Source organism: Ambystoma mexicanum, chromosome 8, assembly GCF_040938575.1.
Source record: "Ambystoma mexicanum isolate Mex_15411 chromosome 8, UKY_AmexF1_1, whole genome shotgun sequence".
NCBI lineage: Eukaryota > Metazoa > Chordata > Amphibia > Caudata > Ambystomatidae > Ambystoma > Ambystoma mexicanum.
In genome coordinates this window covers 1,225,546,454-1,225,565,264 of record NC_090929.1, presented here as the reverse complement: position 1 = coordinate 1,225,565,264, position 18,811 = coordinate 1,225,546,454, and the positions used below count along the sequence as shown (strand labels likewise).

The following is an 18,811-nucleotide window of genomic DNA, read 5'->3' as shown; positions in this document are numbered from 1 at the left end:
ATCTTTAGTGAAATTGAGAATAGTAGAACTATTCCCAATAGCTGACTTTAAGTCTATCTTAATACCCGTCTTTAAAAGAAGTGATAAATTGAACCCAGTAAACTATGAACCCAGAACACGAATCGCTTATTAGCCATGATGGACTCTTTGCAGAAAATATTTGTGTCCATTTCAATAAAAGAGCAAAACCGCTGGGGGCTAGAGGGAGACTTGATAAATACTTTAGACAGGTTTCAGGAAAATGAATAGCACAATAGACAACATCTGTGCAATCCATTATGTAATTGTGGAAGCATCCTGTGGCCTAATAAAATACTCTATATTGTTGCTATATAGATAATAGTAAGGCGTTTGACTTGATTTCCCACCCTTTATTGTGGGAAAGGTTAGAGCAATTGGGGATAGATCAGCAGTTGCTATTTTATATACAATCTCTGTACACTCATACATCAGTTTCAGTTAGATTGAGTTTAGCAGGAGAATAAACAGACTACAGAATAACAAATCATGGCCTGAAACAAGGCTGCGTATTGGCGCCTTAGCCTTTCAATCTGTATGTAGCTGACATGCCCGATTCCATCAGTGGAGATCGTAATTTTCCACCTAAAAATTGAAGGTGAACTAGTATCTTGTTTAGCTTACGCCGACAATACGATTCTATTTGGTATGACCCCCATTGGCTCACAGCATTCCATAGATGCATTATCAAGTCATGCATAAAAAAAGAAAACATTAGATTATAAGCATATCAAAAACAAAAGTTATATGTCTGGGAGGATGTATATCAAAAAAGCCTACTCCAACATGGAATCTAAATAACTAAGCTCACGGTAGTTTACTTGGGCTTCAAAATAAAATTAAATCCTCCCAAAAGGTATTATGGAGAAAAGATCATTCCTAAGGTCTGGAAAAAATGGAAAGCAGCCAAATATTATATGGCAATAAAAGGGGATCATAACATAGAAGCAGTGCTGGAAATTTACCATTTCAGCATTATTTCCTTTCTTTTTTTTAATGGATTATCCATGCTTCCACAACGTCATTAACTGGCTAGAAAAAAATATACAAAAAAAAAAACAAATACAACCGAGGGGAAAATATTACGCTCAATTATTAACTTTCCATCTTCAGTCCATGTGGAAACCCTTAGATTGGAGTTTGGCTCACAATCTCTAATGTCACTATAGATGACGCAAAGAAATCTATTCTACTTAAGGTTAATGAAGTCTAATGGCAATTAGAACAAATTGCATGATTTACTTGGCAAGAAATATGTTAAAATCTCTTACAACACATTTCTACTTGATTGACAAAAAACTGCATTGTACTATTTAACTTTATCGAATATATCAATTGAGTCAACATTAAATGCCCCCATTATTAAATACATCTTAAAGACAAGCAAGATTCCGGGATAAAGTGGACAATATCGGGAACTTATCAGCAAGAAGCAGCATATTGAGTTTTCCACGCAGTTTCCAATTAAATCCCCCATGCTGCCATTTAACCAGGTGTTGTTAGAGTGAGCTCAAATGTTTTATCTTACAACTGCGTTTGGGATTTCTACCCACAGTTGAATTTATTGGGACTTGACAAAAAATTCCTGTAGCAGAGCAGCTGCGTCGTCTTTATGGGGGGAAGCCATAGAGTCGAACCGCCATCTTTTGACAGCACGTTTCTGTCTGCAATTGTATTACATGAGAGGTTATGGCAACATTGTCACCCATCTTGATCAAATTACACCTGATCAATTTTGAAGCACACTTTATGGAGCAGAATCCGTTGTCATGACTGCATCGGCGCACAAGATATGTATAGAAGGGCTAGGTCTGATTGAGATCAAGCGATGTAATACCTGGTGCTAATTATTCAAAATTCCTTTTATAAAACATAAGGGGTACATTTTAGAAAGGGATTTTAATGTTGCATGTTATGGAACTATATGTTGAAATGTTTTAATAATAATGTATTGTTATTTGAATGTAAGAAATTAATTTTATAGTCGTTTTGTTTTTTAATGTGCTTAAAGCTTTCTTAATAGCTAAATGCACAAGAATAAAAAAATGTACAAAAAATGGCGAGGGCGGAATAGACCCATCCAATCTGGGTGAAAGAACTAAACATTCTGAGATGAAGGGAAACTCTGGGGCACAAACATTGCTGTTAATACACCCACATTAATAACGAGCCCTCTCGAGGGTCCTTTGCACTCATGTTTGAATTGCCAAAAATGAGGGCAGGAAATAGTTCAATTGCGCAAATTGTAAATAATATGAAAGAAAGCTCACTGTCCCAAGTAAGGAGAGTATTAAAAAAAAAAAAAAAGGATGCCATAAGAAACAATGGACCTCATTACGAGTTGGCCGGTGCAAGGTAAAAGCAGTAGTATTACCAAATACCTCCGCATTACTGCACCGCCCAACTATGAGTTGGACAGAAAGTTGGAGGATTCACCTCCAGCTGTGAGCTGGAGGTAAATCTGCCAACTTTCTGACTGATTACAGTGGAATTAATGCCAGCGCAATTACTGCAGTGGTCATTCCAACGAAACGCCCCATGGAGTCCTATGGAATCCAAATAAATGCGGACTGCCACCGTCACTTGTAATCGTGCGGTGATATCGCCGGACCAAGTGGCGGTAACAGTAATTCCGTTTGGTGGTATCTCTGCGGATTTACTGCCGAGATACCACCAAACATATAATGCGGTCCAATGTCCTCAGTGATAAGGGAGGATACGGTTGCTATATTTTGGATTCCGGCAGCCAGGGAGGATTAGATTACATCAAGTTTCACAGGGTAAAGAGCACCTGAACGTATGCCTTTTATCCAGGACTTTCAAACGTTTTCCCCACCAAGCCTACAGGAGCAAACCATGTGGTGACACGAGGGGGAGAGAGAAGACCCTGCACTGCTGCTGTAGGTGTAAACCCAAATGGAAACCTGAGGGGCGTGGGGACCACTTGAACAGACTATTTGACATCTGTCACCCCATTTACCAGGCCTTGTATACGCTGAAAGTATTCCTGTCTATGGTCTCTAGACTAGTCCTCCATATGAAAGGCTCCTCCAAACAGGTGCTCTGCTGCTCCTCCAGAAATATCAAAGACAACATTGTCTCCCTTGCACCAGCCTTGGACGATTTCTGTAATCACTCCTTTTTCACTGGCTCCTTCCCTTGACCCCTCAAGTACTTTCTTGTGCATCCTCTCTTCAAAAAGCCCTCTGCCGACGCCTCCTGCCTGGCAACTATCGCGCTATTTTCATTACCCCCTTCCTGTGCAAACTCCTGGAGAAGCTATTGGTCATCTCCCAACGGATCCAACACACTGACTCTGTTGACTGTCTCTGCGAGCACCAGTATGGCTTCAGAGCAGCCGGTGGCATGGAAATTGCTCTACTGAACACCTGTGAAGACTTGCTCTCTAATCTGGATTCCAACTCTCCATCTGTTCTTATACTTCTGGATCTTTCCTCTGCCTTTGACACAATCATTCAAGCCACCCTCACAAATCGGCTGTGTGACACCCTTGACATTGGCCTGGCACTTGACTGGTTGACCTCATTCCTCTGCGACCGACTTTGCTAGGTTCAACTGGGCCGTTTTCTCCCCCCCCACTTTTCACACTCTCCACCTGCGACGCCCCTCAAGGCTCAAGGCTCTATCCTCTTTCCGTGGCTCTTCAACATCTACCTTGCCCCTCTGGTCCACCTGATCTCCTTCTCTCCTCACTTCCAGTGTTATGCAGACGACATGCAGCTCTCCTTCAAGCTTCCCACTACTGCCTCCTCTTCCTGCTCTCTCATGCCCGACTGTCATTCATGCATGGTGTGCTGCCAACTAGCTCTGCCTTAATGCCAGTAAGACTGAAATCCTTCCCATTGGGACCCCTGCTCCCTCCTTCCATCCTACCCTCTGGCCGCCCTCTCCTCACCCTCTTGTGAGGCAAACATTGGTGTCATCTTTGACTCCTCTCTCCTCAAATCACGGACATTGACAAAAAGGCCCACTATCAGCTACACCTCCTTAGAGGCATACTCCCTTTCCTCACCTTCCCCCAGAACCTCAACATCTCCAGAGCTCTGGTCCTCTCTAGGCTGGACTAGTGCAAACCCCTCTCTCTCAACCTTCCTCTATCCTCCCTTCAACTAATCCAGAATTGGACTGCAAGACTTATCCTTGGCCTCAAGCCCAGGGACCGCATCTCTCCAGCCCTAAAATCTCTCCAATGGATCCCGGGGCTGCTAAGATCAAGTTCAAAACCCTCTGCATCCTCCACAAGGCTTTCTGGGGACTGGGACCCTGCTAGATCCAACTCTCTCTCCCTAAATACCTCCCTGCTAGAGCCTTTCGGTCGTCTAGCTCCAACTCCCTGCAGATCAGACGCTTCCCTAAGCAGAGAGTGGGGGGGGGGGTAGATCTATCTCCTCCGCAGGAGCCGCCCTCTGAAAAGTTCCTTGTCCCTCTCAGGCTTGAGCCGATCTCCTTACGTTCTGGAAGCTCCACAAGACCCTCCTTTTCTTTTCTTCCTTCCGTCTCCCTCTCCCCTGCCAACACCCTGGTCTGCCTCATGGACGGGTTCCTGGTTCCCTCCGAGTTATACAGGGCACTAGCCCACCCCGCCCAGTCCACCCCCCCCTCCTTGCACTTAGTATGTGGACCCTTGCACCCCATGCAATCCCTGGCACTTGCACTCCTGTCCTCCCCTTAGCACTCGCTTAGCCCCTGTTGCCCTCTTACCCCCAAAAACACCCTACCTCTTTCACTTGCTCTCTCTCTCCCCTCTTTATCCTTCACTTTCCTTCCCACCCTATGCACTTCGCATTTCACACAGACCGACACTCCCCTTCTCCCTTCTTATTACTGCACTTGCACAATCAGACTGTCACAAGACCTAGTAGGACCGTTATTGTTATCTTTCTTTTCTGTTCCCTCCCCCCATCCTTTGTAAGGGGCCACCTTGAAACACCATTTGTTGTATAGGCACTTTACAAATATTCAATAATATAAATAAATAAAATAAAGATCTAGGTATTCACAACATTACATATTTTGGGATAGAAATCCCAAGGACTCACCTATTGACAAGCAGTGCCATCAACACCCAAGTATCTGCCCCACTGTCATCCAATTAGCAGATACTAAAACACTGCCAGGGATAGGCGTTGTTTGCAGAGCAGAGCTAATCTTTTATCACCAGTCAGCTAAGACGTACTTGGATCGGCCATAGCGAATTAGAATATACAGGTTCCATTATGCCCAATATGGCTAGCAATTCCATGTTTTGTTTTGCTTACTCAGCTCAGTTACATCAGGTAAAAATATTCCCAGGTACAAGGCACCGTCATATTGTATTATGCACTGTTAGCATAGTAAACCACATTTCAATATTCAAAGTAAAGCCGTTATCCTTTATGCCCAGAATGCACTGTGCTTTTCCCACGTGAGCACCATTTACCTGAGCTATCCTCCAGCTAATGGCATGGATGAAAAGGTCACTTGTGGTAACATGGGCTAGAAATGAAGGACACAAAAAAAGACTGAGCCTGTCTTATCCCAGAGGGACTCTCACAAATCATCTACATTGTAGTATCCATCCCCTTCAAATATTTACCTTTGGGGGGCAAAACGTATTGCAAACACAATCTATAAAGAAAGCGCTTTGAACGGTTAAGCAAATCAAGAATAAGATGTACAAGCTTTCAAGCCCCCCTGAAAAGGTGCTCGCCAGTCAGGAAAAATAAGATTAATACGAAGTGATAACCCACTTAAGTAGGCAGAAAGAGGTGGCCCAGCAGGGTGAAATAACATAGTATGGCATGGCAGAGAACCGCGTCAAACGCCTAGGCATTTCCGACAAACTACTTCCGTTTTTGGCGCAATTTTCCTTAATTTACAGTACAGAATTATTTTGCATTTTAAACCAATAGTACAACAACATGCCCACCGAGCAGAAAGTTCACAGGTATCCTGTGCTCAAGTGACAGTCACACTGGAGAAGCATATCCCTAAAACCACAACAGCATGATGATTCGGAATACCCATCATCATGTCTGCACCCTCGCCCACCCGCTAACACCAAGTAGGGAGCTCTTTTCAAGTATAAAAAGTGGTTGTACATCTATTTCACCACTCTGGGGCATTTTCAATTATTTGTCAGGAGCTGGAAGGTAGAACGAAATTACTGTTTCTGCCTGCCACAAAAAATAATGCATTAATTATACTTATTTGCATTACGAAGTGCAAATAACACATGAAAACCTGGATTTGTACGCATTTATTGCATTTCGTAGTGCAAACAAAGAGGGGACTCGAGGACCAATTTAGAGGTTTGTGTAAAAATAGAAGGTACCATTTTCTGAAAAAGAACGAACGTGGTGTACGGACATTAAAGCCTCGGTTTTTGCGTGTGCCTTATTTGCAGCCTGAGAAGGACCCTGGTGACGATCAGCAACGCAAGCCAGGCACTGCGAGGCCATATTCCTTGCTAAGCCCGGGTTTTGCACGTAAAGAAAATACATTAAAAAGTTAAAATACGGCACCTGTGAGGTGTACTTAACATCTATTGTACACGTTTTACCTTCATGGTAAATTAAGGCATGTCCCAGACTGCGGCACTACTTTTCTAAATTACTGAAAGCTTAAAGGAGAGTTCCGGGACTTTTTTTTTATTGTCCCTACGGTTCGGCCATGTGTTTTTAAGCATAACTCGGTAGATCGTAGAAAACTTTCCTATGGACCTTACCCGACTTTTCGTCCATTAACGCACTCGAAATCAGCCGCCATTTTCTGATAATCCTATCACTTGCCGCATCGCCCTGGCTCACCTGCTTTTGCGGCACTAAATCAAATCCCCCGCCCCTGAGCCTGACATCAGCAGACGCGTACCGCCCATTTCCCAACGCCAAAGCACGTTTCGTGTCAACAATCGCTGCGCCTCAGCTAATGAACTGTCGCCATGGAAATGGCAGGACGCCTCTTTCCTCAATAAGTATAAACACACCGTTTCACAACACACAGCAGCAGATTTTCAATTCCATTACTCTCTCTGTGTTACTTTGAGTATTCTGTGACTCGTTTCTGTGCTCTGGTCAGCTACCTTCGCCGCTTCTAGGCCTTGTGAACACCTGTACCATCTCTGTAAATAATTTTACTTTCTTTACCACACAATGGCTACAATAATGCCGTATATGTACGAGCCCGAGTACACCGAAGAGGAACTACTGGAAAGGCAAGCACGCGAAAACGATGGGGATTCGGACGGCAGTTGGGAGGACCAGTCAACGGATGAAGAGCCTGGACCATGTCGCATGGACGGCGTCTCCACCTGGTGCACGTGCAATCGGTGCGAGCTAATGCCAACTGAGGAGGAGAACTGCTGCTGCCGTGAAAATTCCGGGTGCTTGGCCTACATTTTGGAAGGCGAGCCAAGTCCGCAATGCATCACCGAGCTGCCAGAGTTCAGGGAAGCCTGCCTCTCACGGACCGTGTTGAGGATGATGATGGTGCTTATGCACGAACTTTGCGGCACTGTTCGTCCGCGTAATCCGAGTAACGAGTAAGTATACTCTGGTTGTGATGTCAGTGATGCCACTACTATTTCATGGTCGTCTCATCATTCGAATGCATGTAAATTGGTTCCATGTTGTGCATTTTCTAGATAGAATTTTTTTCAAAGCAAAATGACATTTTTTACCTGAATCGACAGTGATAAGAAAGTTGTCATTTTAATACAGTTTGCATCTTTCATTTTCACAGGTGGTACAGGCTGGTGGCCTATCGTTGCTTCACTTGGTGGCTTCACGGGAGGCTCGGACACCGCGTTCGGAGAGTAATACCTGCCTGTGCGGTACTTGCCATTAGACAACATTTCCCCAGCGACAGTGGACAATACCGCGGATTTTCCCTGGATGTGCTGCAACCGCAACTTTACAATGTGTAATGTTTATTATTTATGTTCAATTGAAATTAAGATCTAAAATAAAACCCAACATATATTTTAACAATGGTTGTTTTGATTTTTTAAATGAATCTAGTGTGTCTCCATTGAATAGTCTTCCTGTGCCTTGTCTTGTCACACCACATGTCTCCGGCCAGCATCCTCCCTCACACTGGACGGCCCCCTGCAATCCACATAAGTGTGTCTCCATTCACGAGTCTTCCTGTGTCTTGTCTGCAGGACCACCGCCCCAATCCACCCCCCGCCCTATCAAAGGCAGTTCGCACCGGGGTACTTGTGCTGGCAAGTGGAGCTGTCAGGGAGCGATAAAGGCCAAGAGGTGCCAAAGACCATGTACACTTCAAAGTGGTCTATAGAGCATGGGTTGTTGTTCCCATGTCTACCGCCAGACCCCGTGTCTCCTGCCAAGCATCCCCCCTCACGCTGGACGGCCCCCTGCAATCCACATAAGTGTGTCTCCATTCACGAGTCTTCCTGTGTCTTGTATGCAGGACCACCGCCCCAATCCACCCCCCGCCCTATCAAAGGCAGTTCGCACCGGGGTACTTGTGCTGGCAAGTGGAGCTGTCAGGGAGCGATAAAGGCCAAGAGGTGCCAAAGACCATGTACACTTCAAAGTGGTCTATAGAGCATGGGTTGTTGTTCCCATGTCTACCGCCAGACCCCGTGTCTCCTGCCAAGCATCCCCCCTCACGCTGGACGGCCCCCTGCAAACCGCATAATGCCACGACATATACACGTCATTCATTCACAAACACACCCCTGTTTCGAATTCTTTATAACCCACTTCATATTTCTAATGAGAACTTCTTTGCACTTTGCTAGTCAACCCGTGAAGGTGCTGGTTATCTGCTCTTCGTCTCGGTGAACTTCCGTGACCACTTCGAGGAAACTCGTCAGTTTGCAACCTGTGAACGACAAGAAACTACTCTGATCCCTGCATCTAACTGTTTGCTCGTCAAGGTAAGGCCATGTACCATACTCATTTTGCGTCCAATTTCTTTTCGTTCAAGACAGTACATGCAAGGAACTAGTCACATGTACTGAGTTTAGTCAAATTATTTTTCTATTTTTTTAAAGTTATTCAAATACTTATCCGCATGTGAATAACGTGTATAGTTCCAAGAACCAAAACATACCTTGCATTGAACCTTTTATGTGTCATTTAATTTTTTAACACATTGGTATTCATAGAGAATTGTTGATCTTTACTTTTCAGAACTTTCCACAATGCCTGCCTGTTCCATTGGCGGTTGCCCTTCGAAGACCCATAATAAAACTGAAGGTACTATAATGCATGTTTTCCCTAAGACAATAGATCAGATAAGAGAATGGGTCCGATATTGCGGATATCCACCCTCTGAGCTTGAAAGTAGAGTCCTAGAAGTCTTTGCGGACAAGAGGGGTGATCGATACCGCATCTGCAGCAGGCACTTTAGCTCAGACATGTACTCCACATCATTGCTAATAAAGAAGAACACACCGCGAGCGAGGCGAAAATTGCTCTCAAACGCTATTCCCACTCTATTCGTCCACATCCCTCCACTGGTGAGTCAAGTTTACGTATTTATCTCTCGGCCTTGCGGTAGTGTGTAGCATTAGCTAACAATAATTTCCCCATTTATGTATCCACTCAATATGAAGGCGGAAGATTCTCCATCCGTGTCGTTATTGCAGTCATCAGCCACTTCAAGCGCCTATCGGGTAATCTTACTTGGCTATTCTGCCACTGACTTGTTTTAGGCATGTAAATCAATAGTTTTAATTTATCGTGTAATTATTTTACCTAATGGTACACCCTTGTACTCGTCCTCTAGTCTTTGTTTTCAGTTATAATTATTGTTATCCAAAATAATTCAAGTACTGTCTTTCAGGGAGATGCTGAGGAGTCCAACGTATTGACGACTACCGTTGATGTCACTCAGATGCTCGAGGTACGTTTCAGGACAGTTCCATCGATGGAGATCATCAGATCTTGCATTCTTGTAGCGTGATTGTTACAAACAATGTTTCTTTCGTTTTTAGCCATTGATATGTCCTTCTGTCGTCGCCCTCCTATGTCTTCTTTTTTCAATATTGTGTTCATTACTAATGAAAGTCCTATGTTTCAGGGAGTCGATGGAGCATTAGTCCAAGAAGAAGGGGGAGCGTGCAGTTACGGGTCGGCGCAACAGCTTGCAGAAGTGTGCACCGCAGTTACATCGTCCCTTGATGTTCTTATGCATTTCGAGGTATGGATACTGACAGTTCGATGAAGCGAAATCATATGACGTGATTACATCCGCTATACTTCCTTCTTTATTAACGCAAGTACTATGTTTCAGGGAGATGACGGAGCTTCTTCTACAAGAACATCACCCCAAGTAGTTGATGCAGATTTCTGGGTGGTGACACTTCCAACGATCGAGCAAATCGAATCATATTTAGATATCCATTATTTATTTTAGACAACTGATCATTTGTGCAGGTCTATTTAGATGAGCCGTTCACGCCTGCACAAACTTTCTGTTCTTTTTATCAAAATAGAAAACCATACTAATGCAATTACTGTGTTTCAGGGAGTCTCTGAAGCATCATCTTCAATAATATCATCAATGGAAGTCTATGAGGAGCCCGAGGTATGGATCTTGACAGTTCCATCTAACTAGATCAACAATGCGTGAATAATTGTCGTTTGAATGTTCTACACAAAGCGTTCATTCGTGTTTTGCTATTGAGATGTACGTGGGTATTGGTCCCCAAGTACATTTTGTGTTTTCGATATTATTATACATACTAATGAAAGTTCTATGTTTCAGGGAGTCGATGGAGCGTCAGTGCGTGATGGACGTGCTTATCAGGAAAACATAGTCGTTGCAGCGCAAGAGGAAGTGGAGACATGCACACACGAGTCGGAGCAACAGCGTCCTGATGTTGAAGTTCGAGGCAAGAAAGTTTCAAAGAAAAGAAAGCAAAAGAAGGTTAGTGTCCTGGTCACTATATTATGTTGTTTTTCACTGTTAATAGTTCAATACTGTAAGTTGTGTTTAAACTGAACACCCCTTTTCCAATCTGTCCTCTAGTTGCGAGTGGGTGTACGAACTAGATCTACACAGACAGTGAAGCGAACGAGAGATGTTGCTTGTCAAACCTTTTGGCAGGGACTTGAGACTGGAGAAGCATCGTGCCAATGGGAAGAATATGAAGTGATTGACAACGGAGCTATACCACCACCAGCCATTGATAGTGAATGTCCTCCTGGTAGTTCGGATGCAGTCGGAGATCAATTCACAGAATCCACACCCGCAAAAACTAAGACCGCGAGAAAGTTGAAGAAATTGTTTTATTCACCCATCGCCGGAGAAGGAACAGATGTTGCAATGGAAGAGAATGAAGTAGACGACAATGAAACACCATCAATATCACTGAACATAGCGGAAGACGATATCAGAGATTCTACCTTTCATGTGAGTGACATGTCCTCAACGTTACAGGCCGAACCAGCTGGGATGCAGAGTGACAGTATAAGGAAAGAGGCCAAATTCATTGTATTCGATAGTTGTTTGATTGATATTATTATTCGGATTAAATGTGGGCATTTGGTAGGTGGGGAAGTATGTGGGGAGCCATTCATTGATGTGACTCGTGCAATTCGAGGCACTAACCTTAAAATACATGCCACCTGTACAAAATATCATCCTTTCTCATGGTCTGCACAACCTATGCTGGGACAACTGCCAGCAGGCAATCTACTTTGTGCAGCGGCTGCACTTTTTAGTGGTTCAAGTTTTAAAAAATTAGAGTCTTTCTTTCAGTTTGTGGGAATCCATTTCATTGCGAAAACTCAGTTCTACAAATACCAAACTGATTATCTATTTCCAGCCATTAGCGAAGCTTGGAGAATGGAAAAAATGTCTATTGATAGTACATTCGCGGGCAAACGGTTCAGGCTAGCCGGTGATGGACAGTGCGACAGCCCAGGATTTTCAGCCAAGTACTGCACCTACCACTTTCAGGACATGGAAAGTAAGAAAATTGTGAGTTCGGTGGTCGTGCAGGTGTCACAAAGTACATCCTCAGTGGCCATGGAGAAAGTTGGCTTTGTAGCATCATTGCAAGAACTACAATCGCGGGGAATGGTGATCGACCTGATAGCCACGGACAGACACGTTTCAATTGCCAAGACAATGAGAGAACAGTACAAAAATATAAATCACCAATTTGACGTTTGGCATCTTGCAAAATCAATCAATAAAAAATTGTCGGCTGCAGGTAAAAAAAAAGAATTGCAAGGTATTTCACAGTGGTCCAAGTCAATCAGCAACCATCTTTGGTGGAGCTCAAAAACATGTGGAGGGTCGTTGGAAATTCTACTGGAAAAATGGCGGTCAGTAATGCCACACTGTACAAACGTTCACCGATGGAACACGAACCAACATTTCCACAATTGTGAACATGGCCATTTGTCCACAGAGGAGGCACGGAAGAAGAAGTGGTTGATTCCTTCATCACCCACTCACAAAGCCATTGAAAAGATTGTATTTGATAAAACTATAACAAAAGCTTTGAGGGGACTCACGGAATTCTGCCACACAGGAGATTTGGAGGTGTTCCACAATATGTGCCTCAAGTACAGGCCAAAACGATTGCATTTTGGCATGGAGGGCATGATAAATCGGACTCTTTTAGCGGTCTTGGCACATAACCATAATGTTGGCCGTCAACAAAGTAGGACGACCGGAACTTTAGGGACGCTTCGCTACAATAAGGCCTTCACTAAAAGAAGTAAACAATGGGTGATCAAACCAGTGTTTGAGGATATGCAATATGAGTTTATTGAGAAACTTATTGTTGACGTCCTAGATAGGCACAGTTGTGAACGAACCTGTGCAGGGGACAACTGCATTGCCACCCAACATTGCCTCTGTTCCATGTCCACCTAAAGCAGAGCTCATTGAGAAATACACATCACGGTTTAAATGATTGTAATTTGATTGTCTGTTCTCTCGAGTCTCCTCATGTCGCAGGCCCATTGAATATGTGTATCTATCCAACCTTGTTCATTTGCGCATTAAATTAAACCAAACAGTAATATAAATCATTTTTCAAAAAATATAGAATGTCTCCGTATTTATGGTTCTGTGGGGCTGCAAAGCACGCAGACAAAATGCAAAGATGGAGTGTAAATTTCAAGTCCTGTGAGAATGCCTTACACTGAATGTAGCTAACTAGGAATGTGTGCTCGTTCAAAGTGAAGTTCAGCTGCTTTGATTTTTTCTCGGGTGCCAGAATGGCCCACGACTCAGTATAAGGTTCTATTGTATTTTGACCTTGACAGGCCGGGACCACGTAAGAAACGATAATGAATATAATTTCAGAAACGAAAGCCATTTCATGTTCGTTCATTAGAAGAAATAACGTCGGCATAGAAGGAGTGGTATTTCGGGGCTGCCCTACGCACAGACACAATGGAAAATGCAAATATAATGTAAGTAACTCTTTAGATGAGTTTATACCGCAATTTAATTACTATACAGTAGCTTTAAAGACGGGTTAAGTTGTACTTGTTCGTTCTATGTGGCATATTGTTTTGTACCGTGCACTATCTTGGGGAGAACCGTCTACTTTTACGGAAGCACCTCAAAACCTTTGCTTCTGCTTTCTCTCTCCCTCTCCCCTGCTACAACTGGTCCACTGTCTGTGATCTCGGTCCTGGGCCCTTCCACTCTCCACCTGCACTCCCTGTCAACCCCTGCACTGAGGGACTGTCTCAGTATCCTACAGCCCCCCCTTGACGTTTAAAACCCAGTTGCACTGTCCTAGCTATGAAATAATTTCCCGACCGAATATATAAAATGAATAATTTTAATAAAGATCTGATGGTGAGACTAATTTCATTGTTTATGTTTTTCAAACAGGTACATCATGCATTACTGCATGTGTCACGAGTACCAGACACCGGCGGACGGCTTTTTTAATCGCCAGTTGCTTCTCCGCGTGAACAACGTTACCACCCTGACCATTTTATGGGACGATCGCCAAGTACAAGTATGCCCTTACGCGGTACTAACGGCTAGATGCAACATACAGACCGTTGTGGTGGCCTAGTGCCTCGTTGTTGGAACAGCCATGCGATTATCAGTGCGACCGAAGAGCTTATTTTATCGTAAACCAACACCCTGTTTACTGCACACGAACATCGCTTGCCTCAAGACGAACTATTTTGGATCGAGAGCAAATAAAAATGAAAATCGCTGAATATTCTCTAAACATTTGATGTCCAATAAATGTACTTTGCCAAATGTACAATCTTGCAGTTTGCTTTTAAACCACAGTTTCATATTCCGAATTGTGGCGCTGTATTGTGAGATGATCTAAGACCCTGTGTACAGCAAAGGAACATCGCGTGCCTCAAAACGAACTTTTTGGAACGTGAGCAAATAAAAAAGAAAATCGCTGAATATTCTCTAAACATTTGATGTCAAATAAATGTACTTTACCAAATTTACAATTTTGCGGTTTGATTTAAAAGTACAGTTTCATATTGCGAATTGTGGCGCGCTGTGTTGTGTGAGCTGATCTGTGTTGATTTCCGGGTTCTGTGTGGAGTCGCGTAGAAGACGCCTGGGCGCACAGTCACGTCACGGATAGAGGCGGGGAATATGAATGTTTTGATAAAGTCTGTTTCAGGGGCGGGGGATTTGATTTAGTGCCGCAAAAGCAGGTGAGCCAGGGCGATGCGGCAAGTGATAGGATTATCAGAAAATGGCGGCTGATTTCGAGTGCGTTAATGGACGAAAAGTCGGGTAAGGTCCATAGGAAAGTTTTCTACGATCTACCGAGTTATGCTTAAAAACACATGGCCGAACCGTAGGGACAATAAAAAAAAAGTCCCGGAACTCTCCTTTAAAGGACATTTTCCAAAATCAGAAAGGTGGCAGTCCTAACAAATGCTTGCAGTGATAGAATCTATGTGATCACTGCTCTGCCCATAATTCCGCCGACAAAATGTCGGCGACCATTACGGCGTGGCACACTGATCAGATAGTTAACTGTGGCCCCCGTCCCCCTACCCCGCTCTCCATCGACCATAACTGCGGCACACACAGAAGTGTGCCGCCAACTTCCCTCGATCCCTGCGGTGTCAGTTCCCACCCAATTATGTGGGTCAGAGCTGGCACTGCAGGGTACATTTATTTTCTTTAAACTTTCCTGTCCCCCGCTCTCCATTTAACAGAAGCGGGAGACACCCCCGCAATGCCCATTACCATGACTGAGAGGAGCGGGGGACAGCCCTGCAATCCCTGCTTCTCTTAGTCAAAGTTATGGAGGGGCAGTATTTTTTTTACCACGCAAAGGCGCAGGAATCATACCAGGCGACAGTGTAGTCGCAGTTATGGTACCATTCCAAGTGATACAGCTGTACATGCTGCCCCCACAACGCCAGATTTTAGCAGTTGGACAGCATGACATATGCCCTCCAATCATTCCACACACACCTCAGAATAGTGGTAGTAGAAAATAGGGGGGTGGGTGGCAGGAGGGGGGAAATGTCTGCTCCACATGTTTTCTCACAAGTGGAGAATCAGGCCCTAAAGTGCATGCATTGTGGATCACTGTGCAATTTACACGTATTTTTTTTTTTTTTTTTAAATAAACTCAGGGGAGACTCGTCATAAGGGGCGAGGGAGCGATGACCAGCCAAAACCATTGTTCATTGTGGAGGAGCCATGGGTTAAACTGTCAAAGAGAAACATTTTCCCTTTGACAGTTTCTATTCCCCAGCCCACCGGTCCAATGGACCATGAAAGGCTGGAGGAGTTTTGCTTCCCAAATATTCCATGGTCCATTCGATATGCGGCCTGGGGAACTGAATGCCTGAATGGCCGAGGGGCACTCCTGTGCCTCCCTTCACATTCGGACTCAATGGGGTGCTGGCAAAGTGGCACTCGGCTCCTGCGCGCATGTGCAGTAAACAGGAAATGCTCTGGCGCTTCCTGTGCACGGGACCCGGAGGGCCCAGATTACTGGAAGTGGTGTTGCAGGCGTGGAAGGAGCAGCATCTGGACCAGGGCTAAAAGCAGGTGTACAAGGAATATGTTGTTGTATGTTCTTATGTACTTATAGAGTGTGTGAATGAGTGAGTGCATGGTGTATGGGTGCACATGCAAATTAGAGAGTGAATGCTGTGTGAATGACCGAGTGAATGTGTGAGTGCTTGTGTTGGGTGCTGGTTGGGGTGGGGAGGGAGTATTTTATACTGCATATCATTGTTAAAGCAAGCATGATAGGTATTATTATGTGGCTAGACTGGCATTTCGGTGCAACCATTCTAGCACTTTCTTACTGCAGCATGACATTTTTTCTGGTCGTGATAAAGTAACCATGATAAGTGTTATGTGACCAGACTGGCATGAGTCAAAAAGCAAATATTGGCTGCTACCGCCCGTATACATATATGCAAAATAGTCCAAATGGTCAATGGGAAGTTCAAATGGGCAAAGAAGGTCAATGCCACTTACCAGAGGAAATCATTGTTAAAAGGCAACGTGATGCAAAATCAGATAAATGATAAGCAAAGGAAGTAGAAACATGCCCAATGATGCAGTTATATTACAGAACCTGGCGCTGAGAGGAGTGGAATGTCCTGCTTGGATTTAATTGAAAGAGGAATGGGAAAGAAACAATGCTTCAAATGGGATTCAAAATCGAGGGGGACTCCAACAAGGGTGTGTGGCTAAAGTACAGGGCATGGCTTAACGTTTCCTGGGCAGTGCCCAACGGACGGCGGGAGGGTTAAGTGGGGGATGCCTGCTCCCATGTATTTTGGGTTACTCATAATAGTCTCGGGTGGTCTCTTTTGGACCCAGTCTGCATACTGTGCATAAATTGCGGTCTGTAAAAAAAAAAAAAAAATCTTTACACAGAACTCAATAAGTGAGTAAAACACCGTCCTTATGTACATACATCACTGAGACCTGGCATCAGGGCCACCTTAATACCCCTTCTTAAGTGGCCATTTACGGTTTCAGCAGGGTGCCTTCTTTGGTTCTGCTGTGCAGCCCAATGCACAAGGCTTTCAGCCCCAGCAGTCTCGACCTCTCAGGCAGCCATTTAGCGAGTGCTGCACGGTTACACGGCTGCCTGCAGGCATCGCCTTTTCTTTTTTTAATTATCCGAAATGCTTACTTTTTTAAATCCGAAATGCTGACACCTGAAGACAGCCGTGTAACCGAGTGCTGCCTGATGTCTCTTTATTCAGAAAGAGGAGGAGGACGGGCTGAGTTGGCTAGCCAGCCTCTCCTTTTGTTTCTGAGTAAAGAGCTAACATGCAGCGGTAAGCCCGTAGCATTCAAGGAGCCGTGTGGTTAAAGAATTGCCTGGCAGGGTCAGCGACCCCCGACCACGGCTCCTTAATGCAAAGGGGGGGGTGTCCGGCAAACTTCACGGGGGCGTGGCCTAAGCACTAGTGCTTAGGTCACGCACCCTAACGGCAGCTACCACCCCCCCCCACTCAATTTGCAACCCCATAAGCACTGCCAATACGCCTGTCCCATGATAATCCTTTTAAAGGCTCAAAAAAGGTAAGAGTTTACTGACTGGAGCAAAAGATAAACTGGCAAATGTTAACGCTGGCATAGGGGCACAGTGGACTCGTGTGTGCTTTATTCAGTGTGGCCACACTCAGAAGTAAGATTCAGTAGCTTGAGGCATACCCAGTCTATAGCCAGTCTTACGCGGAAGCAGTGTAGCGCCACCTATGACAGGCATCATTCTGAGTTTACAGGGAACGCGAAGACTCAATGTTTAAAATCCGGTATATAAGAAAATAGCCAAAAGAAGGTAAAATACAATAAAAGAATGCAGCGGTGGTGAGGTCATAGGAGGGATGTTAAAGTCTGGAAGTGAGGGGAAAACAGATACAACAATCTTGTGTGTGTTATTTCCGATCCCTCAGTTGAAACAGTGGGTCAATGACAGCCCTATGCAGCTACTGACAGTGCAGAGCTCCATCTCGGCCATCCAATACTTCACGCACACATTCCAACTTGTAGCCTTACCTGCGGCAAAGTGCAGCGGACTGGACCTGCGCCCTGACGTGTCCCTGCTGTTGACATTATCTGTCCCAACCAGTCTCCGTACTCGTTCCACGTCTCCTGTGCGGCAGGCCTCGAAGAGTTCTCGGTCCGCCTCCTCCCCACCGCAGCGCCGACCGCCGGTCATCCTACGCCAGCACTGCAGGGCTGGGGAGGGAGCCGAGGCAGCGATGCCCTGCAGCCCGCCCAGGCCTCCCCCGCACAGGAGCGTCAGCTGTGAGACATTCCCCGTCCCTTCCAGCCTGCCTCTTTAGGGGTAACAACAATTACCTCAACCCATGCGAAACTGGGCAGGCGCTAGTCAACGCTCCTCTGTCTAAGGCAGCGCAGAGGTCTGTATTCCTTGCCCAGAATCACTGATACCTCCTGAGAGTCACACGCTCCTCCCTGTATTGAACTCTTTCACTGAGGTCTGTAGTTCTCAAGTCCAAGGGTAAACACCCAAATCATTTATAAAATGCCTGCAACTAGGAACAAGTCAGTATACGGACCGTGAGAACACTTCCTGTTGCGGCTTACACAGGCCACGTGACCTTTGTTGGTGTTTGTAGGAGAGTGTCAGTGATTGGTTGAATCTCGTTTGCTCAAGTGTTCAAAGAAAAAGAAGACGGACTAGCCCAGCAATGCCTTGAGAGCAGCTGTCAAGCCTCAGATTACAACTCTGTGTGTCTGATGCAGTGTTTAGGTTAATGGGCTTGTAGGGGACCTCGTTTTTTCCCCATAAATGGCTTGCTGCTTGCATTTAGTAGCGATCCAGGGCTTGATAAAGGGTCCA

General features: G+C 44.9%; 1 protein-coding gene across 3 annotated transcripts in view; it reads right to left on the bottom strand.

Annotated features, from left to right (window-relative positions):
* The window catches only part of TNKS2 (tankyrase 2), a 2,182,082-nt gene extending 2,163,508 nt beyond the window's left edge, over window positions 1-18,574 (bottom strand). For all 3 annotated transcript variants that reach the window (XM_069611330.1, XM_069611331.1, XM_069611332.1), the window contains exon 1: window positions 18,001-18,574. In XM_069611330.1, coding sequence (XP_069467431.1) covers window positions 18,001-18,163 — 163 coding nt within the window. In that variant the 5' untranslated portion in view covers window positions 18,164-18,574. The remainder of the gene's footprint in view (window positions 1-18,000) is intronic.
* Window positions 18,575-18,811: the final 237 nt, after the last annotated feature.